Source organism: Notothenia rossii, assembly GCF_949606895.1.
Source record: "Notothenia rossii genome assembly, chromosome: 7".
Lineage (NCBI taxonomy): Eukaryota > Metazoa > Chordata > Actinopteri > Perciformes > Nototheniidae > Notothenia > Notothenia rossii.
The window spans coordinates 8813860-8840733 of NC_136905.1; the positions used below are offsets into that span (position 1 = coordinate 8813860).

Genomic DNA, 26874 nt, shown 5'->3' on the forward strand with positions numbered 1-26874 from the left:
ATAATATTTCCTTTCTTAGTACAGATATAGATGTACTTGATTGATCTCAAATTAGGATGTGAAAGTGTTACAACAGCAGCTGGTGATCGGGCATTGCACATTGCAAGAGTAATTGAATACATATCAACCGTTGTAATGTACATATATCTGTAGAGTATCAATAGAGAACAACATGTCAGATCTACAGTCTAATTTAGTTCTGTGTACTGATCCTAGCGCCACATGAACTTGGTGTGAGTGTGAGTGTGAGTGTGTGTGTGTGTGTGTGTGTGTGTGTGTGTGTGTGTGTGTGTGTGTGTGTGTGTGTGTGTGTGTGTGTGTGAGAGAGTGAAAGATTAAGATGCTGGAGGAGGAAACAAAAGAGCATGAAGTAAAAACCATGCATTAATCTCACAGCCTCGCACCAGCGACCTCGTGGCAAGCTGCATCTCAGAAAAGTGATGTTTAATTATCTCCACCAATCAGAGTCCCACTGCTAAAACGATCCCCAAGTGTTCTGGGTAATCAGGTCGGAGGTGTGCAAAGCTTTCCGTGTTTCAGTTGGTCGAGCTCAGCTTGTTGCCTGCATGTAAATGATTGGTGTTGGGGTTCATGACAGGAATAACAAACACAACAGGCTCTGCATCTTGAGCCATATTCCTCTGAGTCAGAGCACACAACATGGAGTGGAGACAGTGCTGCGTTTAACATGGAGATTGTTAGTGGTATTAATAGCTAGAGAACGAATATAGTTATGTCTTCATCAAGTAATATTTAAAGGTCCCCTATTATACTGTTTCTCATCAATATATTATAGGTCTCAGATATATACAGAACATGTCTCTGAAGTGTTTGTCTCCAAACACCAAACAGATCATTGTAGCATTACCCATAATCCCCTCTGTTTCAGCCCTGTTTCCAAAGTGCTGATTCTCTGTCTGTTACTTTAGATGAAAATAAGGAGCCCCTCCCCACGCCCCTCTGAGAGAGATTTGGTTACAAAGAACACAATGGTGCTCTAGGAGGAGATTCAGGAGATAAGGTATATATATATATATGTGCATAATAGGCCCCCTTTAAAGTGGATATATTATGTTAATTTCCAGGGAAAGTTCTCTCTCTGGAGTGAACTTCAGGATTTTAGCAGTTGCAGACCATTCACATGCACAAAACCCTGTATAACACTTTAATAGAAACATATTATATTCACTTACTTACTTTAATAATATCATTGTGTGATTCTTATTTGCTAATGTTTATCTATATTTACTACTTCTCACACTTCTTAGGTAAGCTTGGGAACATTCCTTGAGAAGATTTGTTGCAATGTTGTTAGTTACAGTTTATGTGCACCAACAGTATGACCTTCAACTCGGGTGAACTGAGAACTTCCTGATATGTCCTTGCTAACTCCTTAACTCCCTAATCACCCCTCCCTTTCTCCTCTCCTCTCTCTAGTTACAGTTTATGTGCACCAACATTATGACCTTCAACTTCTATTGAACTTCCTGATACTCCCTAACTCCCTAACTCAGGGGTTCCCAAACGTTGCCATGCCAAGGACCCCCATATAGCATTGTCCTCTGGCGGGGAGCCCCCTGTTGCAATTTTTTTTTTTAAATGATGTGAACAAGTGCCTCCCGATGGAACATGCAGTGCGTTGCCACTACATTTGGGGCCTTCTGCCTGATCGAAGCTGTCACTCCGCTTTCTTTGCCTGTCATAGCCCCACTGCCCCATCTGAACACACACCCACACAACGAGACCAGTCAAGTCCATTTGAGATGATGTACTCATCTAAAACTTGGAAAATGTCTCTTTATGTGGTCCTACCTTCCAGTGCTTTGCAAAATAATATTTCCTCAACAAAGTTGTCTTCTGAAATAAATCTGATGTATGCAAGCAATTCTGCGACATTTGCTACATCCGTGCTCTCATCCAGCCGCAGAGCGAAACATTCACTAGCTCTCACTTTCTCCAAAAGCAGAGCAGATACTCAGTTTCACTCTCAGTAGCGGCAGCTCCATTCTGATTGGCTTGAAGGGCTGTTGTGAGATTTAAAAACCAAAAATATTAAAAGATTGGCATCAAAGGACACAGATTGATAGATATGCAGTTATTAATAACATCTAAAAAAATAAAAAAGTGTGGCGCCCCCTGGCGGCCCCCCGGGGGGTCGGGGCCCCCACTTTCAAAAACACTGCCCAACTCCCTAATTCCTCCTTTCATTATCACCAAGCTTCACCCCTCCCTTTCTCCTCTCTGTGTTTAAATATGAAACCCAAACTCTACTCTTCGTCTTTCACTCTGCAGACTGCATGCTCTCTGTATGACTGACTGAACTTTCTTGCAAGAAATAAAATACGATAAAGACAGCTGAATGGTTTGATTCTCTAACCACATTTGATAAATAAACTCCCACCACAAACACACTAAAGGAAAGGCAAACCCTCAAAATGCATAATGTGGCCTTTTTAAGGCGGTCATTATGCAAGCCCGACAAAAAAGCATTTGCCTTTGCGTCACGTTTTGCAACACTTTTGCAACACGTATTTCTGGTGTGATACGTATTTTCACAGCAGTAGAGGAACACTTGATTTGCATTTTAAAATGCCAAAGTTATTCGGGGTGAGTTACCCCCAATACTTCCGTTCGACAGACTCAATTCCTTAACAGGCCGTGAAACATTTCAAACGTTTTAATTTATTTCCTGCCGTAAACAGAGAAGACAGATATTTGGCAGAAATGAGACCTAAGATTTGTTGCATCTTGTAAATGTACAGTCATTCCTTCAGCAAGATCATAACAATATTACTAGGCAAATCATTCATTTAAATACACATTATTTTGGATATTCTTCATACAGTTTAAAGTATACCAAGAAAAAAAATGACTAACATGCCAACACATTTCCTCGCAGACCTTTTTAAATACACAAACTCTGACACTGATATTTCTACTTTAAGGATTTCTCAGGCTCTAATTATAATGTTGGTCAAGATGATTCATAATGTTTAAAGCTGTGAAGCAATGCTGTTGAACTTTTGTAACCCATAACTGGGAAATTGTAAGCTTTATTTAACACAGCAGCTTCTTTAGAAAGACGGGGGGGGGGGGGGGGGGGGGGGGGGGGGGGGGGGGGGGGGGTGGGGGGGGGGGGGGGGGGGGGAGAAGTGTCACAAATATGACTAAATGCATGTTGCGTTTTATGTTAAGAAGTAGAAAAAACACACATATTAAAGGTGGGGTAGGTAATTTTAGAGAAACCAGCTCGAGTGTGCTAGAATTTGAAAGTACACAGACGGAAATAATCTGCCCCTTCCTTCAGACTTCCTTACAGAGCCCCTCCTCCAACACACACGAACGCGCACATGACCATCCAGTTATTTTTTTTCATTTAGTCATGAATATAATGGTATTTTACATGGCCATTCAGTTATTTTACCCGGGCCGGCTAAAATGATTGGTCGTGCTGTTTACAGTAGCCTACTACGGCTTCCACAGATGAAATGTTTTTATAGATTTTTTGTCAAAGCATTTAATATATTCATTGCTATCGGGATGTTAAGAGCATTCCATGGAACATAACAAAAAGTGTTTCTGAAATAAATTACATAACCCACCTTTAAAGGTTTCTCATGATCAGGCTTGTATACAAATAAGAAATAAAGGCTTATCTTGTTAAAAAATTAATCCAACTTGCCTTTATATAAAGTAAAGCAATTAAGTTTATATTTTGACATAAATATCTTTGTCAATCAACAACAGTAACCATTGATTATTTCTGCAGGTCAAGTTATCGTGGTGCTATGATTTGTTGAACCAGCTGTAGACACACAGATCATAAACATTTTACTCAAAAAGTCTATTTAATTAAAATCTTTGTGTCAGGGAGGCCAAGCTCGCACATTACACTTGAGACAAAACAACATATTATTATCCGCCATTGGCGTGTGGGTTGTGCGGTGGTGTTGGGTTCAGGGGGTCACAGGTTCAAACCCCACTGCAGTCAGCATGTCGTTGTGTCCCTGAGACACTTCACCCCAAATTGCTCCTGTGGGGATTGCCCACAGTATTGAGTATGTAAGTAGCTTTGGATAAAAGAGTCTAACAAGTAACATGTAATGTAATGTAGTATTCAGTACACCACATTTTTACTTATTCATTCAGTTATAGTAAATTGTATCAGTGAAGTCAGAATCTGAGGAACAAATATGAAGACACGTATGTTAATATCACAGTAGGAGGGAATAATAAAATGATTTTTAAATGTGAACGGAAATGAGATGTTTTATAATGTTCTCTCACCTGCTCCTGTTACAGTAACTCTCTCAGAGACAGTGCACTGATCAGCAGCAGTAAAAACGACCAGCAGGGAGCAGTGCAGGATGCTTCATGGAGAGAAAAAAAACAACACTTAAAATCACCTCTTGAAATAAAGTGTCCTTATTAAAACTGACAATAAAGCAGAATCTCACCTCTGAGATGCAGGACGGTGGAGTTCTGCAGCATGGTCACCATATTGGAGGCGGTGCAGCTGTAGTTCCCTAAGCTCTCCGCCTGCAGCCTCTCGATGGTGAAGGTGGAGGTGTTCACCTGCGTCTCGTTGCCGTTGAACATCCAGCTGAAGGTCGCAGGAGGGACGGAGTCTGCGTCACACTGAAGGGTCACTCTCTGCCCCGGAGCTGCTGCTGAGGGTCCTGTTATTGATACGTTATGGGGTCCATCTGCACAGAGAGGAGTCAGACCCTTCATTTAAGCAAAAGTACTCAAACAACACTGTAGCACCGCTTACAAGTTTCAGACCTGCAGTTCAAATCTTACTTGAGTTATAATTTGTAAAATGTAAAGCCAAAGTAAAGTTACTCTATGACTGTTTTACAATGATGCATTAGAGACTATTCTTTACTCATACATTCATGTAAATTATTCTGTTGATTATTTTCTTGATTTGTAAAATAATCATATGAAATGTCACAATTATCCAGAATCAAAGGTGACACCCTTCCACTGCTGGGTTTAAGCACAAACATATTAAAACATTTATTATATTTATTGGAAAAGTCAACAGAAAATGTAGGAAATCCTCACATCTGAGAAGCTGGATTGTTTTTAGGTGTGTTTTTTAACTTGTAAACTAACTAAAACTTGTAAATAAGAACAAACAAATATTTCTTCTTCAATTGATTAAAGATCAAATATAAAGTCTGTACTCACCATGGTACTCACTCAAATGTAAACTGTGAACAAAACTTAAATCCCAGCACTCAAAATACTATTGTTTTTTATTTAAAAAAATATAAGTTTTGGACTATAAAGTTCAGACGTCTATTAAAGGTGGGGTAGGTAATTTTGGAGAAACCAGCTCGAGTGTGCTAGAATTTGAAAATACACAGCCGGGAAAAATTTGCCACTTCCTTATAGAGCCCTTCCTCCAACACAAACGAACGCGCACATGACCAATGAGGGCACGAGATAAGTTTGTGCACAGATGGAAGGCTGACAGGCAGGTAGGCCATCCAGTTACTTTAGCCGGGCCGGCTCAGATGATTGGTCGTGCTTTTTACAGCACCACGGCTTCCACAGATGATATTTTTTATGGATTTTTTGTCAAAGCACTTAAGATATTCATTGCTATCGGGATGTTAAGAGCATTCCATGGAATATAACAAAAAGTGTAGGCCTATCTCGAGCCGGTTTCTCAAACTTAGCCTACCTACCCCACCTTTAATTAAGTTTAATAATTGCAAGAATTAAGAGATCATTTCAAAAATATTTCATCAAATACATGAAACGGTCACTTTGAAATGACTCTTCATGGTCTTTTTTTTGCTCCACCAGAGTTTCCGCAGCAGTACTCACAGTTGACGGTGAGTCGGTGCTCCACTGTCATGCTGCTGACGGGGTTGCTGACTCGGCACTGGAAGCTGCCGTGGTGTGAGCTGTGCACCGGGTGAATGAACACCGTCCTCTTGGAGTTGGAGAAGCTGACTCTGTCCCCCGGCTGCAGCATCTGACCGTCCTTCAGCCACTCCCTGCTGCTGATGGAGCCGGACGCCTCGCAGCTGAGGTTAGTGAAGCTGCGGTCCTCGATCAGGACGCCTGGCGGGCTGCTGATGGAGGCTCCGGAGATCAGAGCTGACGGGGCATGAAGAGAGTTAAATAGGACATATTAAGCTTCATATCTGTATGTAGTGTCTCTTCTGGGACATGTCTCTATGCTTTAATGTTCAAAAAGCTCTATATTCTTCTCATACTGCCTGTGCTGCAGCACCTCGTTTCACCCTCTGTCTGAAACCAGAGCCCAGTCTGCTCGGACAGAGCTGGCCGGCTCTGTTGTGATTGGTCAACCACTTAGTGTTGGAGCGCTAGCCAATAGAAGTGCAAGTGTGAGATAGAGAGAAACTCCCTCTTGAGGGAAGTTTGGGATATTAGCCTTTGCAGACTATCTACACAGAAACCTATATTACACACTACAGGAAAGGGAAGACCCCAAAAAACAAAAATAGAGCACCTCTTAATATATAAAGAAATAAAAATAGCAAGAGACATAACGGTGCAAGTAAGATTCAGGAATAAGAAAAAAACACATTTTCTTCATGATAGTTTTTAGTTCATTTGTTTCATGTTTTATTTAGAAACCTGTGTCCTGATTTATTTGTGTTTTCCTCCTGTTTTGATTTCCCTTGACTTATTAGTTTCATCATGCTACCACCTGACCTCCTGCACTGTCATCCATCATTCGTCCAAATTTCCGTTTAGTCTTTGATGAATTAAAAATAAGACAATACAGATTATAAAAAATATTTTGAAAGAACATCCATAACGTTCATCTGTTTGCAACTCATATAATTCCAATGACTGTATATAGACTATTCTGCACTGTTTCTATTCTATTTTATTTTATTTACCTGTACTATATTGTATCTGTTTTATAGTTGGAGGAGTCTGTGACCTAAGATTTTCATTGTGATATCTACACTGTGCACACATGACAATTAAAGCCTTGAAACTTGAAACTTGAAACCCACCATACACGTTGAGCGTGGTCTTCCCCTGCCTCTGCAGCCCTGCGTCGGGGATGATTGTCACGGTGTACTCCCCGCTGTCCTCCAGCAGCAGGCCCCGCAGCTCCAGGGCCCCGGTGGCTCGGTCCAGGGAGATCCTGCTGCTGTAGCCCGGCTCAGTGATGTTGGTGCTGGTGGAGGTGATGATGTTCACTCCTTTGAAGCTCCAGCTGACGGAGAGGAAGGGGCTCTCTGGAGCGGTGAGGGTCGTGGAGAACGTCGCGGTGCCGGCCGCGGCTCCACTCAGGGGCCCCGGGGGTAAGATGCCCTCACCTGCACACATACCTGATGACACAAGATATATTTACTTTCTTGTGTTTTGATTTTACTTTATATGTTTTTGGGACATTTTGCCTACATCTCTTAGAATTTTCATTGCATATTCTTACTTTACTGTATTTATTTATTTTACTTATTATATATATAGACTTATTACTTGTATTGGACATTGTACTTTAACTCCTTATGTTTACATACACATCTTTATCATTGTATTAGTTGAATTGCACTTTTTTACTAAATACTTTATATAAATACTTAAAACATGTTATGTGGAAACTTTGCTTTAATTCTTATGTTCAGAGAAATATAGTTTTACTTAATAACAACTTTTTATATAAATTATTCATTTTAATATTTTATTGGACACTTTACTTAAGTAAGTAAGTAACATTTATTTATGAAGCACTTTTCACAGACTAAGTCATTAAAACATCAGAAAAAATGAAAATATACTTATTTTATTCTATATTATATTTTTTACTGATTTAACACTGTACTTATGGCTTAAATGGCCATCAATATAAGCGTATTTATACAAAAATCTATATATTATGCCATTATATTACATATTGTTATGAAATGTCCTGTTGTGCAAAATTAGTACTTTGGTACTTTAAGAACATGTAGTTATAACATATCATATTAAATGCAGGACTTTGTAACAGAGTAAGAAACCCTAACCTACAATGACACGAAATGCAAAGGAACACTTTCATACTTCTGGTTTGAATTGTACTATCTTTGTTATTAAAGCAACAAAATGAATGATGTTAGTGATATTCTGAATGACCTACCTGACAGAAGAAGCAGCAATCGAGCAGCAGTCCAGAGCATCTTGTTGTCCGTGTTGTCTCGTGTCTCTCCTAAATCTAAATTGTGGAGAGTCCCAGGTTCTCCTTCTCTTTTATCATCCCCCACCCACAGCACAGAACCCACCGCAGCCCCCCCCCATTAGGTAACAAACATTGTTTACGATGCCACTGTGCAAATACTTCAAAATGCCTGAGGGTATATGTTCAGTCAGGAGTACCTGCACTCAGGTTGAGGTTAATCTTGTGGAAATGGGCTTTGATCAACCAATAGTAGCCAGCAGTGTTTTATTATTTGTCTGGATTTTAATTGAAATCTGCTGGACAACATTTAAAAAAAAAAAATTATTAACATCCACTTGCATCTTAAATCTAAACCTAGATATTGTCTTTGCGCTGCAGAGATTTTAATATGTTTGAACATCTTATAAAAATATATTCAATTCTCAAACCTAATCTTTAGATAAGTTTCCTCCTTAATCAAAACATCAAGAGAGCACACATGCAAGTTCTTAATCTCAATACATTTAATACAAATTAAACACATCCTTTTACTCCATTGATTTCAGGAGAGAAGAAAGTCAAAACGCCTTACGTTACAAACTGAACACTAAAAAAAGATGTATTGAAAGTGAATGGACTTGCAGGTTTCTTGTTTTTCTTGATTGCATTTATTGCAAGACCCTTTGGATAAGATCTTTGGGGACATCTTTCGTCACAGCAGCTCGTTTAAACAAGGCCGAAACACCTTCAAATAGAAAATATAATGGAACTAAAATGTTAAATATATACATGATGACAGTGAAAGATACACATCTGTAGACTATCAAATAAACACTGAAGGACCGAGTTACAGGTAACAACGTTTAAAAGTAGGATATTATTATTATTATTAATTTACATTTCTCAAGGTAGCCAAACCCCAACATGAATAGTTCCATCATGTTCACACTTTGAGCACGTGTTGTTGTGCTTGTTGGTCCATCACGAGTGGAGGGCGTCTCTCAGTTTGATGAGCTCCTCACTGAGTGCTCTCCTCCAGGATCGTGTTTGAGGAGGAGCGGCCGGGCGTAGCATTCCTCTGGAGGAACGATCAAAGAGGAGACACTCAGCTTCCTCCAGACTCTCCACACACACCACCCTGCCTTCAGAGTCTGCAGGAAGACCACATTAATGATTTGTTTTTAAACTGAAAAAGGGTCTCTTAATAACAATAATAATACTTTTAATTGATATAGCGCTTTTCTAAGTTCACAAAGTCGCTTTACAAAAATACAATTCAAACAAAATCAATTAAATTAGAAACATTACAAAGGTAAGAAATACAGAAAAGAGAGCGTTATGATGGCGGAGTAATGATGGGAGGAAGACTAGTCTGAAGAAGTGGGTTTGAGTGCTTGTTTTAAATATGTCGAGGCTTGTTTAGTTTTTTCCTTCCCTATATATTTAAAAAGTGTTCTGCTGAAACAAAGAGCTGTTCGTGATGCGTCACAAGTGTTTTGTGTCTGCAGGAAGACTTAATTAATGATTTGTTTTTAAACTGAGAAAGGGCCACTTAATAATAATAATAGTGCTTTTCTAACTTCTAGTCGTTTTACAAAAATACAATTCTCACTACAAACAAAGATAACTAAATCAGAAACATGACAAATAAAAGCAATACAGAAAAGAGAGCGTTATGATGGTGGAGTTGAAGCTAATGTAGTAGCACTTCGAATGGTTTGGCATAGTTCAAACTAATGTACCTACATGATTCTTTTCTGTACCCTCCTGGTTGAATGCACTTATTTTAAGTTGCTTTGGAATACAGGTACAGTAATGATGTGGGGAATGGGGTTTAAAAGGAAATGGCTAGTCTGAAGAGGTGGGTTTTGAGGGCTTGTTTGAAATATGTCAATGCTTATTTTGTTTTCTCCTTCCTTATGCCGAACATATCTAAAAAGTGTACTGCTGAAACAAAGAGGTATTCATGATGTGTCACAAGCGTCTTCCTGACATGTGAATGTACAGTGTGTGTATACACTGTGTCACCAGCATACATGTGACCTCTCAATAACACTGTGATAACTGAATAACACTCCCTCCCTCAAGACCTCCGTGAGTCCCTCACCCTGTTCCAGTCCCGTCTCAAAACCCACCTCTTCAACTCTGCTTATCCTTAAACCCGCCCCTCCCCCCTCTGAACCAACATCCTCCTGACTGCTTTTCTGTTTTTGTTTTGTTTTTGTTTTTGTTTGTGTTTTGTTTGTCGACCTTACTCGTAATGTAAAGTGTCTTTGGGTCTAGAAAAGCACTATATAAATCCCATTTATTATTATTACTGTGCTTTTTAAGGTGGCTCTCGCAGTGTACAGTAAATGTAATGTTACTCAACCTCTGTTGCTACACTTGTTGTACGCTGGGAGGGATGGAGAGACCTACCCTTTTTTGATGTTTTCAGGGGGGGCCGGGGGCCTTTAGTACCAAAAGAGTCCTAGAAAGTCAAGGTAAACTTAACTATGTGCATTTAGTTTCGGCGAAAACTAAAAGGTACCAAGGGGTCAGATTAGAATTTTCCAAAGGGGGGTTCGTTTAGCATGAAACACTTGAAATCACTAAAGGGTAAATTAAACCAGAAAGTAGAAAGAAAGGGAGGTCAAAGAAAACTATTCCTGCTAAAAGTGAGCAATGATTGAGTCAGAGTCATGTACCTTTGCTTTTAAATGAGTGTTTTTAAATGTCATTTTATACCATTGCTTTTAAATGACTGTTTTTAAATGTCATTTCTTAATACGTTTCTTAATGCTCTTAAAGTCTTTTTTTTTTGTAAAGCACGTTGAATTGCCTTGTGTTGAAAGGTGCTATATAAATATACTTCCTTGCCTTTAGTGGGAGATAGCAGGTGAAGAGTTTATGCCGCATAGAAGTGTTTTGCATTGCCTGAAAGCTGGGAACCTGAAGATTAGTTTAAGACGCAGTTTGACAATGTGTGTTAAGATGTTCTATTCATAAATCTGTGAAAAATATTTAAATTTGGTTGGATAGTTATTAGTCTAGAGAAAGCTTAGTGTAAAATATCATGATAGAAGTACATGATGACTATCCTCATACTCTCACAAGTGTAATTAGTTGTTGCAGCAAATGTTGTGATTTGGTGACACATTTTAACGTTTGACCACTTGAGAATCATCGAAAACAGTCAGACTACCACTTTACACACCAAGACCTTTAGGAACCCCACAACAAAACTTACAAAAATGTGAAGTTTCAGCAAGAACTGACTTTTAAGCGTTTCCTTTTGGATGAGTTTAATACAGAAACTGAGGTTTTATGTGATACAAAATACATTCTTAACAAAGAGTCACGCTATATCTCTGTACATTTTTATGAGCTCCTTTGGTTATCTTCCAAGTCTGTTAAGTAATGTAAACACAGTTAAACAGACACACAAACCAAACCCCTCGTTCTATACAATGACTACATCAATAGTGACATTGTTCTGAATCTCAAGACTTCTGCTTCAGAGAAAAGTGATTTATTCATTATAATAGTAAATGTAGTCCCGTATTTTATTGCAAAGTTTAAAGAAGAGTTCTCATAGCACTCGTATATTATATTGGTTTGGACAAACAATGAGACGATGTAAAAGATTACATTAGTTTTTTAGTTGCACAATAGACTTGAGATTACTGTATAAACTCCTTGTTTAACATTTTTGATTGAAGCCCAATAGAAACTCGGTTGTCTTTTTATTTCAGACCACAAGCAAATCAAATGTATTCTTGGAATGTATCAATCGATTATCTAAACAAATGTTGCTCAAAACTGATTATTAGAATACGCAATTAAGCCTGCAGTCTGAGTCCTTTATACAAATGCAATGATACATTTATGTTGACATTTCTAACACTTAGTAAAAAGGTTTATATTTGATTCCTCATTGGTCAGACTTGTGATTCCAGATCAACACAAGTCTAACCTTATTAGATCTTTCAACCAGGACGACCTGTGACCTGTGAGAGCAGCTCCTGCCAAGTCTTATCTGTGAGTTAATATTTTACAGCAGAGAAAAGCCACTGTTTTGCATCTTAGAAAATTTAAATTTGATCCGACTGACATGAAGCAAATCCAGAAAACAAGTTTCTTTTTGACGCCACTTTGAATTGAACCACTCCCATCTGCACTGTAACTTTTATTCATGTATTCTAAACCTGTATTATTTACTATTTGTTTCATGTTCATTTTATTCTCTTTGCTTTCTAATGACTGTTTTTAAATGCCATTTTATAATGTGTGTGTATAACATGTCCCTCTAAACATCATGAAAATATCAAAGCTATTCATTTGATGTGTTTTCTATTCTATAATCTAATGTCCTTGTCTCTATCAATTTGTTCTGCTTCACAAAAATGTAAGTGAGAGTGATTAATCATTTTGAAGAGCACATGCAACACAGAGCCTTTGTAAGTAATTAAATTGTCCAGAGAAACCTGTGAACTCCTTCTGTCCTTGTCCTAGTCTGTCCTTACTCTATGATGAATGATTCCCCTGTGTGAGCATCATAGCCTAATAATATATAAGATCTGACCGGACAACAGTTTAGAGAAGCTACTAAATAAATCTGTACACATGCACACTTCTGTTTGAGGGTCACATACTGTACATTCATGCTATCAGTTATAAATGCTGACAAAGTCCATTTATCTTTCCATAACCCGTGTCATGAAATGTTTATTAATAATACAAAAATATTAATTAGAACATATTACTATAGAGTCCAGTAATAATGTTAACCAGGCTCATGATGTATTGATTTTCCATCCAAAAAGCACAGGAATTGTTTCTAATATTCATCAGTATTTGATATACATTTATAAATATGTTGATGTTGTATCTTGTGATCAATAATTGTATGTCAACATCATAGGAGTAGGTTTAACTGGTTTTACTTTGGTAACATCTTCCGGGACTTCCTCGTGGGAACATGTGCAACAGGCTCTTTTAATACCAAGAGTGAGTTTGCCCCCTGCTGGACAAATGCAATAACATGTAATAATAACACAAGGTAAGATACCACAGTTGATGAACATGTTTCACAGTGTATGAATGTACAAATTAATGAACAAGATCATAATGCTGCAGTGTTTTAACTTCATATAATATTCCTGTTTGGATAGAAGAGACTAACATCACGATTGATGACTAAAGAAAACATCATTTTTTACACTAACACTAGTGGGCGTTGGACGCGGGGGGTATACGCCGTACCCCTACTTATTTGAAGCATGATTTCTTTTTTTAATAGTCTAATTCATCTAAAATCATTGCCAGTGTTATCAGTTGCAAGTGTGTGTTTATTGTAATAATGACGAAAACATAAAAGGCAGATTTAGTGATTATAATAAAAACGTAGCTCAAGCATTTATGCAACTTGATTTGAAGCGTGCGTGTGTGAGGGGCAGAACCGTGTGTGTAGTGTGACAGGTGTCCCGCACTGTTCGGGACTGCACACACAGCATTTTTATTATTTGTCCCGCGTCCCACATATTGAGACTATGTCCCGCATTTGAGTGATATCGCGCAGAAAGGCCGGATCGGTTCGCTGACAGCCGGCACCGCCCTTTATTATTATATTGTCTAAACGGCATCATGTAAGTTGCGCTGACAGGCGACACAGAGGTCCCCCAAGCCCCCCCCCCACGTTGACAGTTCACGAGCGCGCCCATAGTGTCTCCCGTCCACCCACCACCCCGTCCACCCAGTAAAAAAATCCCCACCACACCACTAACACTTCAGAAAATGAGTAAACTAACCAGTGTTTTTCTGGGAAACAAGATATATCACCATCATCAATCTATTTCTTTGTTTAACACAAACAGACGTTCATATTACAATATTATCTATAATATAATACTTCATATCTACTGCCATATTAATACAAAAACACTGCAAATTGATAGATGAACTCAATGAATTGTATTGCGATGGGTTTACCAAATATATTGAAGTGACTGTTATTTTGTATATATTGATTGTTGTGTTTTGTTACCTTAATGTGTGCATATGTGTAAATGTGTCTGTTGATTGTGTATATAGGATATACATATTGTATACATATTGTTATACATATCTGTACACTGTATAATTTTACATTCGGGATTGTTGGAAACGTCATTTCGATCTCTTTGTCTGTACACACAAACTGAGTAAGATTGACATTAAAGTTGACTTTGACTTATACAGCATCAAAAGGGCAAACAAAGGCAAAGCTTTGTCTAAAACTACATTTTCTGAATTGCGTGTTATTCAACTAGCATATGTGAGAAGTAGGTAAAACTAAAGTTAAATAGGATCATGTTACAAAGTTATTTTCATTTGAATATTAACAAAACCAGACGCAATATTGCTTAATATAAGAACAAAAACTTGGGGCAAGAAGTCATAAATAAATGCAGCTGAGAGCCGACTTTGTTGCTGCTGACAGACAGAATAAACAATGACTGCCATATAAAGTGCAGGGCCGATACTCATCATATATAAAGCATTTAATCTATGTGTTCTCACCTGGGATTGTCATGAGCTTCAGAGATAAGATAAATTGAGTACATTCAATAAAATAAAAAGTAGTTTATGATGTGCTGAGGGAATGCAGCATCGTTGATGATTTATAAATTCTGCTGTGAGTCACTGTCAGTAGAAGCAGACAGGTGTGATGTCTGATGAATTTAAATAGTATTTCACACATGTCATATATTTTAATGTCTTTCAGATTGAAAGGGTGGGAAATGCGTTTCTAACTCACATGCATGACTAGTGTTTAAGTGAATACAATAACTTCAAATGTTAGTGTATCTCTGGTCAGCACAGTGTCATTCAATGTTAAGGCATCTGTGTTTCTCTTTAATTCTCACATTTGTTGGTAAAACAGGAAATGGTCAAACTTGATGCTTCTGTCGTGATCATGGCAGTAACAAGGGAGGCATTAGGGAACCAGATACAGTGTTTATTAAATATACAAATATATACACAACATGTATTTCATAATAACATACATAGAGATCTCTGGGCCCATAGATCTCGGCCTCCGTTACCGGTTGTATAGCTTCATTGTGGTTGATTGTGTTCACCTGGTGCCCTGTGTTGTCCCCTCCCCTTTCACCTGTGTCTTGTTGATTGATTAGTGTGTGTATTTAGGCTCTGTTTTCCCTGTCAGTGGAGAGGCTGATAGTGTGTGTGAGATCTTTGTGGCTGCAGGATGTGTTCACGGAGAACAGCAGGATTGAGGCTGTGAACTTTGTGCACATTATTTTAATAAATGCCCACGTCGGGTTATATTTTTGGACGTTCTGCCTCTGCCTCCTTGCTTGGTCGGGCCACTCAACGGTCAGTCTCACAGAGCCGTTCAAAAGAATCGGATCGTACGCGAACGTCACATCACTATATTTCACTATTTTTTTTTTTTTTTCTGTTTTATTGTGTTGCACTGTTGGAGGAGCCTGTGACCTAAGATTTTCATCGACATAACTACACTGTAGCTATGTACGTATGACCAATAAAAGCCTTGAACCTTGGTATACAAAAAATATTGTAGTAATAATGTATGTTTTTCAGTCACATACCTCAAACAAATATGTGTTGTTTGAAGCCACTGCGACATTGGGGACTGGTGCTGTAGATTAAAAAAGTTAAAAAGACATAAGCAGCAAGTCAAGTCATTGTATCTTAATCATTTAACTTACTAAATGTACTGTGACTTACCCTGTACAGAGATGCCTGCAGCCTGAGACGTCTCATATCTCAGAGTTTTGTTGTTATAGGCCGACAGCTGTAGCTTCCACTTTGATTTATCTGAACGTTCATCAGACTGAGATCTGGTCCAGTATCAGACAGCAGGTCTCCATTCAGAAACCACTTAAATACAGCAGAAGGTTTGGAGTCAGCTGAGCACAACAGGCTGATGTTTGACCCTTTCTCAAAGTATTCTTGTGACAGAGAAAGCTTTAAAAGGGTATTTTCTGGCCAAACTGCGAGAAAAAGACATAGAGTTGTATAATCAACAATATAATAACAGCAGTTTGAGCAAAACAGCTTCCAGCTTGGCTCAGTGTGAACGGGCCATTAATGTTAAGTGTGCCGTTTAAAAGCCGAGATGCATCATTAAACTTAATACAGCCTTCATTTACTCAGCACCAGCCAAACACTGCAGCTATCAAACAGCAAGGAGCTCAGTAAACACATTTAGATAAACTAACCTGACATGATGCCTGTAAAAAGTATAAATCAAAGCTGGGCTTGCATGATTTGAAAAAACAACACATTGTGAGGATTTGTCTGATCTTGTAATTGCAATATGATTTTTAGCCTTTACAGAACATTGACATGCACGAAAACCTACGATTTACGTATTTAACAAACCACAGGAAAGGTAAACCCCCGAAAGCACAATAGGGCCCCTTTAAAGGTCTTTCTAGTGTTTTCATTCAGATGCTGTAACTTTAAAGAATGCTCACAGCTGATGTCGAGGCTCTGGTGTAGTTACTGAAATTAGAGAGACAGCAAGCGCATTTCGTGGCATCTGCGGGCAGTGGCAAGTACTTCCGGCATCTGCCACAGAGACCGCTACTCCGTGGTATCTGTGGCAAGTATATCCCACAGATCGGCAAGTTGTGGCATCTGTGGCATATACTTGCCACAGATACCATGGAGTAGCGGCCTCTGTGGCAGATGCCGGAAGTACTTGCCACTGCCTGCAGATGCCACGAAATGAGCCAGGCCCTACTGTGAAATTATTGAACACATCACAAATGAACGGTACATGGTCGTAGTGCGTCACGTTAATTATATTTAGAATGGAATATATTCATTATTATTTGGACATTTTAGGTAATGCAAACATTCCTAACAAGGGCTGGACATTATTCAATATGAGCATTTGTCCTCTATATAATTGATTTGCCCTTTTGTGTTGCTCTCCATGAGCTTTCTTCAGTTTCTTTGCATTAATTGTGGGAGTCGTGTTTTCCTTGGCTGTCTTCCCCCTGAGACAAATGTGTAATGAGCTCAGCTGGCCTCATTCTTTGGGAACATAACGTTGCTGAACCTAGACCTGACCAACTGCAGCAACAATTAACACTGCCCTCAAAGGCTTGTACGATGGCGCATGACGGGTGCCTTCTTCTCTGAGATGATGGTTCACCACTATCCTTCCAGGTTTTATTAATGCGTTAACCTGATTTGAGTAGTTTCAGCAATCTTCTAAATTGTGTTCTTTGCATGATAATTGCCAATCATTTGACCCTTCTGAAACTGATTAACATCCTTTCCACAACCACAGGATATGTCTTCCGGCATGGTTGCTTAAGAAATGACATGCTCCTCACCGCATCAGTAGGGGTTAAATAACTTGTTGCTAGCTGAAACATATTATTCGCTGCAGTAATTATTCAATGGATGGCTCTTACCGATTTGCTTAGTTAAATCCAGGTGGTGAATCTTTTCTTTTTGGACGGGACAGTGTATATTATGGTAATGTGTGGCAAGGCAAGTTTATTTATATAGCTCCTTTCAACACAAGGCAATTGAAATGTCTTGTTGAATTTATGAAATCATCTTTATCTTAGAAGATTATATACAAAAAACATACTCATCAGAAGAAGGCTGAGATGTCTCATATCTCAGAGTTTTGTTGTTGAAGGCCTCCACTTTGACTCATCTGGATGTTCCTCAGTGTGAGCTCTGGTCCATTATCAGACAGCAGGACTCCATTCAGAAACCACTGCAACTGGGGAGGGGGTTTAGAGTCTGCTGAGCAGGACAGGAAGACATCTGACCCCTCCTTAAAGTAATCTTGTAATGGAGATTTCTTTAGATGTACAGTGCCTTACGAAAGTATTCACCCCCCTTGCCATTTTTCCTATTTTCTTGCATTCGTAAAAGAGCTTGGTTTTTTTGATTTGATGGCAAGACCCAGGAGGATAACCCAGAAGGAGTTGGTAAGCTCCACAGCAGAGAGAGGAGAATCTGTACATAGGACCACAGTAAGCCGTACACTCCACAGAGCTGGGCTTTATGGGAGAGTCGCAACATTTTTTTGAAAAATGGTTTGGAGTTTGCCAAAAGGCAATTGGAAGATTCCCCAAACATGTGGAAGAAGGTCCTGTGATCGGGTGAGACTAAAATTGAACTTTTTGACCATCAAGGTAAACGTTATGTCTGCCGCAAACCCAACCCCTCTGATCCCCCTCAGAACACCATCCCCACAGTGAAGCAAGGTGGTGGCAGCATCATGTTGTGGGGATGTTTTTCTTCAGCAGGGACTGGGAAGCTGGTAAAAATAGAAGGAGTGATGAATGGAGCTAAATACAGGGAAATACTTGAGGAAACTGTGTTTCAGTCTGCCAGAGATTTGAGGCTTGGGCAGAGGTTCACCTTCCAGCAGGACAATGACCCAAAGCATACTGCTAAAGCAACGAGAGTGGTTTAAGGGGAAACATTTAAACGTTTTGGAGTGGCCTAGTCAAAAGCCCAGACCTTAATCCAATCGAAAATCTGTGGTATGACCTAAAGATGGCAGTACACGAGTGGAACCCATCTAACCTAAAGGAGCTGCAGTTTTGGCAAGAAGAATGGAAGCAAATCGCAATGGAAAGATGTGCCAAGCTTATAGACACATACCCCAAGAGACATGCAGATGTTATTGCTGCAAAAGGTGGCTCTACAAAATATTGACTTTAGGGGGGTGAATAATTATGCATGCTCATGTTTTTTATTTTTCACAATAAAAAATATGTTTTGCATTAACAAAGTTGTAGGCATTTTGTGTACATCAAATAATACAAATTCTCCAAAAATCAAATTAAATTACATGTTTTGATGCAATAAAACCAAGGGGGGTTGAATACTTTTGCAAGGCATTGTATATTCTCTGTTCCATCTGATACGTTCATAACAAACGTAACGTGGGAGAAAATATGTTTCTAGAAGATATGTAGAAAATAAACGTATTTGAGATACGTTCATAACAAACGTAACGTGGGAGTATCATATGCACGCAAAACGCGGCCTCAGATCTCAAGGGGAATGGTTAGCGTATCATATGCACGCAAAATCGGACTTCTGCGTAACTATTGCACGCATTTCCAATGTGTAAAGTCGTGTAATTTGTACGCAGACTGAAGAGAGTGGGTTGGGGAAGAACATTACTTATCGCCGACATTTAGATTTAAACAACAGGGAAACAGCTTCCAACAGAGAGAAGCTTACTTTCTGTCAATAATTATTGGTTTCTCTTTGATAAATAAATGAACAAACACTTTAAATGGAAAGAGCTCACCTGCGATGACTCCCAGGATGATGAAGTGTATCACAGCTTTTTCCATGTTTTCCTGCAATAACATCAAACAACCTAAAAATGGGATCACAGTCCTTCAGCTTTGCTTTTGCTTATTTCAGATAAGAGAGAACAATGCAGTACTTTGTGGGCGGGGTGTTACTATAAGTAGGCCTCTAAAAGGTTTACCTTACCAGAACTGTTGTTGATCATTGACAGTGTACGCAACAAGCAATTCATAAATGATCCTTAATAATTAATGGAAAAGTTGCCTCTCGTAAAAGAGCTTGGTTTTTATTACGTCAAACAGCATGTAGATACCATGGTGCTATCAGACATGATGCCAAGATTGACCAGGTGGCTTTTCTCCCACTTTTATAAAGTTTTGTGCATCTTGCACCAAATATGTTGAAAAAAAAAAATGACACACACACAAATGCTCAAAAGGGGAAAGCAACAATACCAGTATCGCTGTCAGGGCTTGTAACATCACAGTTTGTTACCACTAAAGATTTAAGTGTTTATTCATGAATTAACACGCTATTATTTGGTAAACATTAATGCATATACTGGAACATCAGGTACATTAAAAAAAAGCATTGTACTTCAGGCCATTCTTTTTTCAAAATGTAGTGTGGTGTCTAGACATCATCACAGAGCAGCACACTGAGTTTAATGGATGCTTCCTTCTGCACTTTGTTTCTTGAGACAACAGGGCATGTTTGGTTTGTTCTTTGAGGGAAATAGTTTTTTTGAAGCTGTTGTTGGCCTGTGGGAAAATGTAATCATAAGAAATGACTCTGCAGATAGAGCCATAAGAAATGAATGCAGCTGATTATTTAATGTTTAATGTTGTTTTTATAAGCAATAATTTAAGCTTTGTTAGTTCCAGGTTTAATATGTGCAATAAGTTCATTTCAATACGTTTTGCAATAAACATTGAACCAGTCCGGCCCTCGACAAGTAGCAGCGTGTTTAGACATTAAAATACAAATACTTAAAAAGTGGATTAGAGAATTAACAATATCAAATATAAACAATATCAAATATTCTGGATAGTTAAAATGTTCTAGGAAAATTCCCAAATACTGCAGTAGCAGGAATATAGGCTCATAAATAACAAAACAAAAATAATGAGCCATGCTTTGTGAAAATATCATAAAACTTTCATTAGTTCACCTTGAAGACCTGATGGCAAGTAGACAGCTTGAGAAATTCAGAAATTCTTCATGTTTTTACACATTTTTAATCGATTACAAGAACGCAATCACAACATTTCACATTTTCAAAACGTTTCCAATGTAGCTGTGTTTAGGTAGTTTTGGCCGTTGTAGAGGGTAATGTGTGAAATGATTGGGACTAAGATATGTAAACAATTGTTTGATTGTTTGCTATGAAGTTACCATTTTTTTTTCTCTAGTGACACCAAATCCAAAATGTTTCATTTATCCCGTTAAACATCTTAAGATCGAGATGATAAATTGCCGCATAATTAGTTTGAAATTGTATTCTTACATATTTTCTGTTACCACTCTTCTTTTACTTAAAGGTCCCTTGTCATGACCATTTCTACTGATCATAATTCCATTGCTGGGGTCTACTAGAATATATTTACATCGTGCAATTTTCCAAACTCACATTGGTTTCTCATACAGCATCTCTGTATAGTATGTGTATTCACTCTCTGTCCGAAACGCCTTGTTGGAGCTCCTGCCCCCCCCCTCTCCCTGTGAGCCCACTGTGCTCTGATTGGTCAGATCGCGCTCTCTGTTCTGATGAGTCCACCACCGTTACAGCGGAACATCAATGATTATGTGTTACAATGGCATTTGTTAGCAACCAGGAAATGACACCAGTAATGACAAACAGATGAGAATGCTGCGTGGGGTCTGGGTGCCGTGTTGGCGGGACGTTGCGGGACATTGCGGGGCTCGCTGCTCGCTGCTTTGAGGCTCGAGGAGCAACGAGGCGTTCTGGGGCAGCATAGACAGGTATTTTCTGTGTTAGAGTTTTACTCGCTACACGGTGTACTTTGAAGGTTTTTAACTCAGACCGTTTACATGCATAAAAAGCTACATAACACACAAGGGATGGGTAATAAATGGAAAAGCATGTCATGGGACCTTTTAATTGATGGTATCAACATTCCTTTTAAATACCTTTTCAAAACAAAATTCATAAACGCAAATAAACATTAAAAAAAACGCAGACAAAAAAAGGCCATAAGATAAGAGCTGAATCTTTCACAAGAAATGAAAGATTTTTCTAGTCATGATGTCGAAACTTAGTTCAGACATTCATTCTTCTATTTATTTATTCATACTGGTCCTTACATGCTTTAAAAAAAAAATACCAGCCTGCCGGACAAATTTTAAATCCAGACCTGCTGCAGAACGTCTCTCATAGGGTTATGTTTTTTATCGCATGTTGTCTGATTGTATAATCATATGCGCCGTTGCTAGAGTCTTCTGATATGCTGTCCAGACAGACTTTGTCTTTATGTTGTGAAGTTCTTCTTCCTCTGAACGGCCTGTTGGACGAGAAGTGAAAAGAGGAAATGTCACTCATGGCAAGAGTTTGAGCTTTGATCAAGTGTATGTTAGAATGAGTGCTCTGATAATGTGGTTCTATAGTGGTTCCTTCAGATTAACTAAGTTAAATATTTCTACAGAAACCTTTGAACATACATCATATCTTAAAACGTACCTTTAGCACAAAGAAGGTGGCTGAGTCTATACACTGTCGTATATCGCTGAAGTGTTCTCATACACAGCCTCTTCTAGTTCTAGGAGGAAAGAAAAGTGTTGATACATCTTATTTTTAATACATATGTACAATTTGATCACATGAATACTAACCTCTAATATCAGATTGTGGTACTGCTCTGTTGTTGCTTCTGATTGTGTTACTCCTTTTTTGTTGTTTTCTAAAAAGCAATGATAAAATACAGACATGCAAACAGATCAACTCAATTCAAACTGTTACTTTTTATTACACAGACTGCAGTTTAGATGTTTCAACTTACTTTGTGTTATAAACGTAGTACCCTCCACCAACAGCTCCAATGACGACTAACACAAACGAGTCATAACTAAAGGGCTTAGGAACATATGGAGAATATATAATAAGAGCAGGCCCTTTGTTGAACATCAACCTTTTGTAGTTTGAGTAAACAAGGTTGTTACACACAATGTCTACACCAGGGATCACCAACTACATTTGTCCAAGGGCCAAAAACACCATTCTAGCTCCACATGTTCTGTCTGATATCTTCCAATGTGTTGATCCTGAATCTTCCTCCTGCCTGGTTTTTGAGTCAAGCTTTTGGGTCTAAACTTGGAGATACTGAGCAATCACCTTTCCCATACTTGTAATTGTAAAGTGTCACTATGAAAGTAGGTTTATGTTATATATTTAAGATCTTTTCCACTTACTTTTTGTCATGAAAGAAGTACCACACAATAGCAGCTACAACACCGAGGACGACTAAAACAGCGATTACTATTCCAGCGATGGCACCACCCGACAAGCCTGATGATACTAAAATAAAACAGGAGATAAAACATGACTTTTACATCATTCTGTAAACGGGAACTACCTCTTCATCTCATCATCCCTGTGGATAAAAGGCACAAATAAACACATACTGTAAGTGCAAACAAAAGCTCTCAGGCACAGATAATTTAAAAAGATAAAATCATAAGCACTTCTACAGATTAGGACAGTATATTTGATTGTTTGATTTTATTTTTGAGAGATGTCAGGTTCCTTAATTCTGGTTGTACAGGTGCCAGTTTTATAATAATGATAATTAAATCTGCGGTCGCACATGTGCGCGCAGCGGGCCCTCGCGTCCGTGCGCCTGTCGGGGATGGCAGCCGGTCGTCCCGGCGTCAAGCAGACGCGCGCGAGTCCTCGGAAATGACCCGTTTGTGATTTCTATCACTTTCGTGTCCCAGGCCGTTTCTTAATCGCGAGGAAACTGGCTTCCAAGCCAATATTTCAAGGATGCTACGTCATCGAGTGCCGCCGAAGGACTGTTCCAATCTCCAGCATACTTGGAATTCCACCGAGGCCTCGTCCTTGGTTTGGGGGTAATTTCGAGACTGCATATGGGTAGACTTCGCGTCCTTCAAATCCCCACAATGCTTTGCGCACGGACCAATTTCCAAAACCCTTGCGGAGAATGGCTGAACCGACGCAGCACAGCACACATTTAAATGTAAGTATGTAGTAGAACATGTGTTGATAAATATGTTACTTTGTTGCATTTGTTATCACCAAAAATGTGTTCCGTGAAAGTAAAGCAAGTTCATAATTAGATAGACATCGTGAGGTATTTATTTTCGGTACAGTTTATGTTGAAACCGTTAGAGAGAGTGGCACACTTGTTAGCCTGTTCCATTCTTCTTTGTTTTCCGAAGCAGTGGCTTGGAAGTATACTTGCTTCGTTTCTGAAGGAAGTGACTTGGAAGTATGCGACTACCAAGCCAGTATCCTCGCGATTGAGAAACGGCCCCAGACTCCCAGGTCCTCCAGCAGCGGCTCGGAAACGGATGTCGGCGCGCCGTCTCGAAGTAAAACAAATTTCTCTAAAGGCTCGTCGAGGATCGATTTTCGAGGAGGCTATCTGGAGGAGCCGTAACCGAGGATACACTGAATTAGAGGAGAGACGACGAGTCTCTCTGGAGGAAATATAACCAAGGGTACAAAGATGTAGAGGAGAGAGGAGAGAGGAGTCTCTCTGGAGGAGCTATAACCGAGGGTACACTGATGTATTCTCCGGAGACTATTTCAGCCAACAGTGATGTTTAAAAGAGGCGTGACGCATGGCTGGACTTATCTCAACGAAGCACAGCTCTGCAAACTGTTCCCGTTGTGATTATAAGTTATTCAAGATGATCAAATGTGCATCAGACTTTCTGCCCTATACCATTTGTTTGTTTACTCACTAATCAAATCTCCCCTGGATGTTAGGTTATGCTTTCATTGTGAGGCGATGTTTACAGTGAGAACAGCTGCTGAGGTCAGTGCAGAAAGCAGAACAGTGTGTATAATATATATCGCTCAATAATATATGTAACAGGCCTATATTTCACACTTTATTTGTAGGCTTTAGGAGATATCTACAACTAAACAGTAGATATTTTTCATGAAACCATATAGTGCTTCACATAATAAAATATACAAGGGCTGTAGCCTGATATTTAGTATATGCTTTAGGAGCTGTATGTGTTTGTTGTACAATGTGTGTGTGTGTGTGTGTGTGTGTGTGTGTGTGTGTGTGTGTGTGTGTGTGTGTGTGTGTGTGTGTGTGTGTGTGTGTGTGTGTGTGTGTGTGTGTGTGTGTGTGTGTGTGTGTGTGTGTTGATGGTGCAGGCAGACAGGCGGGTCTCAGTGGCTTAAGGTAGTATGTGACATATAAATGGTGAAAAATTGTACATTCTCCATTAGCTTACGAGCTCCATGTTGAAGCGATCGACTATTCCTTCGCAATGTAGCATCACATTTGATATGCGCTTAAGTTGCCCTAGATTGGAATTTTTCCGATCATTTCCCTATGACGAATTAGCACAAATGTGCTTAAAATGCATGAAAAACGCCAATTTTTCAAAATGGCCAGCTTTCTGGGGGGCGGGGCTAATGAAAAGCAATTTGAAATATGTGTGCAATCATAATAGCAATGTATATACAGCGTTTCGTGAATATCGGAAAAACTATATGCGAACAGTTTGGAGCAATTTGCGACATGTAAATCGTCAAAAATGGTGTATTCGCTGTTAGCTTACGACCTCCACGAGTGATTTTTCAAAAATGTGCTCCGTAATTAAGTATCATATTGGATATGGGCTGAACTTGTCCTGCATTGGAATTTTTCCGATCATTCCCCTAGGAGGAGTTCAAAAGAATGCGCTTAAAATGCATGAAAAACGCACATTTTCCAAATGGCCGACTTTCTGGGGGGCGGGGCTAATGGAAGGCAATTTGAAATATGTGTGCAATCATAATAGCAATATGTATACAGCGTTTCGTGAATATCGGAATAACTATATCCGAGTAGTTTGGAGTAATTTGCGACATGAAAATCGTCAAAAATTGTTTATTTGCTGTTAGCTTACGACCTCCACGATTGAGCTATCAAAAATGTTCCTCTCAATTTAGCATCATATTGGATAGGGGCTGAACGTGTCCTGGATTGGAATTTTTCCGATCATTCCCCTAGGACAGGGGTCGGCAACCTTTTTGACCAAAAGAGCCATTTTGCTCCTTTTCCAAAACATTTTTTTGTCGAGAGACGCAAAACATATTTCATGGCTTGATAGCTAATAAAGTTGTATTTATTGTTATATTAGACAAAAACTACAGTTTCTTTGCATTTATTAGGCTATTTATTACATTATATAAAACTGTTAACCTCTAATAAGAAACAAAGAACTCCTATAAGAAGAATTAAAAATAATACACAGGCCTACTTTAAAATAAATTAAACACAGCACTTGGGGAGTCCTCTGCACATTTGAAGGAAAAAAAATATTATTAAAATGGGCCCACTTTGAAATAAATAAAACATATAGCTGCACCCTAAAAATAGTTAAAGGTAGGGTAGGTAAGAATGGAGAAACCAGCTCGAGTGCGCTAGAATTTGAAAATACACAACCGGAAAAAATATGCCTCTTCCTTCATACTTCCTCACAGAGCCCCTCCTCCAACACACACGAACGCGCACATGACCAATGAGGGCACGAGATAAATGTGTGCACAGATGGAAGGCTGACAAGCTGACAGGCAGGTAGGCCATCCAGTTATTTTAGCCGGGCCGGCTCAGATGATTGGTTGTGCTTTTTACAGCGCTACGGCTTCCAGAGATTAATTTTTGTATGTATTTATTGTCAAAGCATTTAATATATGCATTGCTATCGGGATGTTAAGAGCATTCCATGGAATATAACAAAAAGTGTTTTCTGAAATAAATTAAATAACCCATTGAATTATGACTGAAGATCGTCAGCTGTCTTCCTCTCCGTGTTGTTCCCGTTGTTTCTCGATACGTAAAGGCTGCAGTGCAGCACCTTTGACAACTTCTCTCTACACATCAAACATACCGGTAAACCAGCATCGTTTGCTGGGAATCCATATAACTCTGTCCACACAGAATAAAATCCTGTGTTCCTCCGGTACATTTCTTTGATTTATCCATAGTTCGCTCATCGAGCCGGGGGTCAGGTTATTCACCCGCAGGAAAAGGCGCTCGCGCGGGACCGTAGCAGGATGTGACGCATATTTTAGTTGACCTAATTAAAACCGTTTTGTTTTTTATTTATGTGTCACAGTATCACCTCAAAATACAAGATACGAAACATTTTCAAACATGCAACAAAATATAAATAGTCCTACAAATACTTTTATTTTATTTCCTTCTTATTTTTTG

At 39.0% G+C, this 26874-nt stretch overlaps 3 protein-coding genes and 1 long non-coding RNA gene across 4 annotated transcripts in view; all 4 read right to left on the minus strand.

The window, feature by feature from the left end:
• Positions 1–26874, minus strand: part of LOC307047142 (cell adhesion molecule CEACAM5-like) — a 60490-nt gene that overhangs the window by 17271 nt on the left and 16345 nt on the right. The window lies entirely within an intron of this gene.
• Positions 3189–8191, minus strand: LOC307047148 (cell adhesion molecule CEACAM20-like). Its single transcript, XM_079693893.1, has 6 exons — positions 8123–8191; positions 7011–7331; positions 5842–6117; positions 4458–4706; positions 4288–4370; positions 3189–4180 (listed from the first exon to the last, which is right to left on the minus strand). The coding sequence occupies exons 1-5, from the start codon at positions 8160–8162 to the stop codon at positions 4297–4299; spliced, it is 960 nt and encodes a 319-aa protein (XP_079550019.1). The 5' UTR covers positions 8163–8191; the 3' UTR covers positions 3189–4180; positions 4288–4296.
• On the minus strand, positions 20666–24679 carry LOC307047152. The gene is made up of 4 exons (XR_013810362.1): positions 22880–24679; positions 22304–22371; positions 22152–22230; positions 20666–21975 (listed from the first exon to the last, which is right to left on the minus strand). It is a non-coding gene; the product is annotated as an uncharacterized lncRNA (long non-coding RNA).
• Positions 25335–26874, minus strand: part of LOC307013422 (cell adhesion molecule CEACAM5-like) — a gene marked incomplete at its 3' end in the record, with an annotated part of 4776 nt that continues 3236 nt past the window's right edge. Inside the window, exon 7 of the mRNA XM_079640819.1 lies at positions 25335–25358. Within this exon, the coding sequence (XP_079496945.1) occupies positions 25335–25358 (24 nt within the window). The remainder of the gene's footprint in view (positions 25359–26874) is intronic.

Bases quoted from the DNA above. Each gene is read 5' to 3' on its own strand.
- LOC307047148 (XM_079693893.1), bottom strand. From the start codon at position 8,162: ATGCTCTGGACTGCTGCTCGATTGCTGCTTCTTCTGTCAG. The intron at 7,332-8,122 runs GTAGGTCATTCA...TTGTGTCATCAG, and splicing joins ATTGCTGCTTCTTCTGTCAG to GTATGTGTGCAGGTGAGGGC. The intron at 6,118-7,010 runs GTGGGTTTCAAG...ATGCCCCGTCAG, and splicing joins GACCACGCTCAACGTGTATG to CTCTGATCTCCGGAGCCTCC.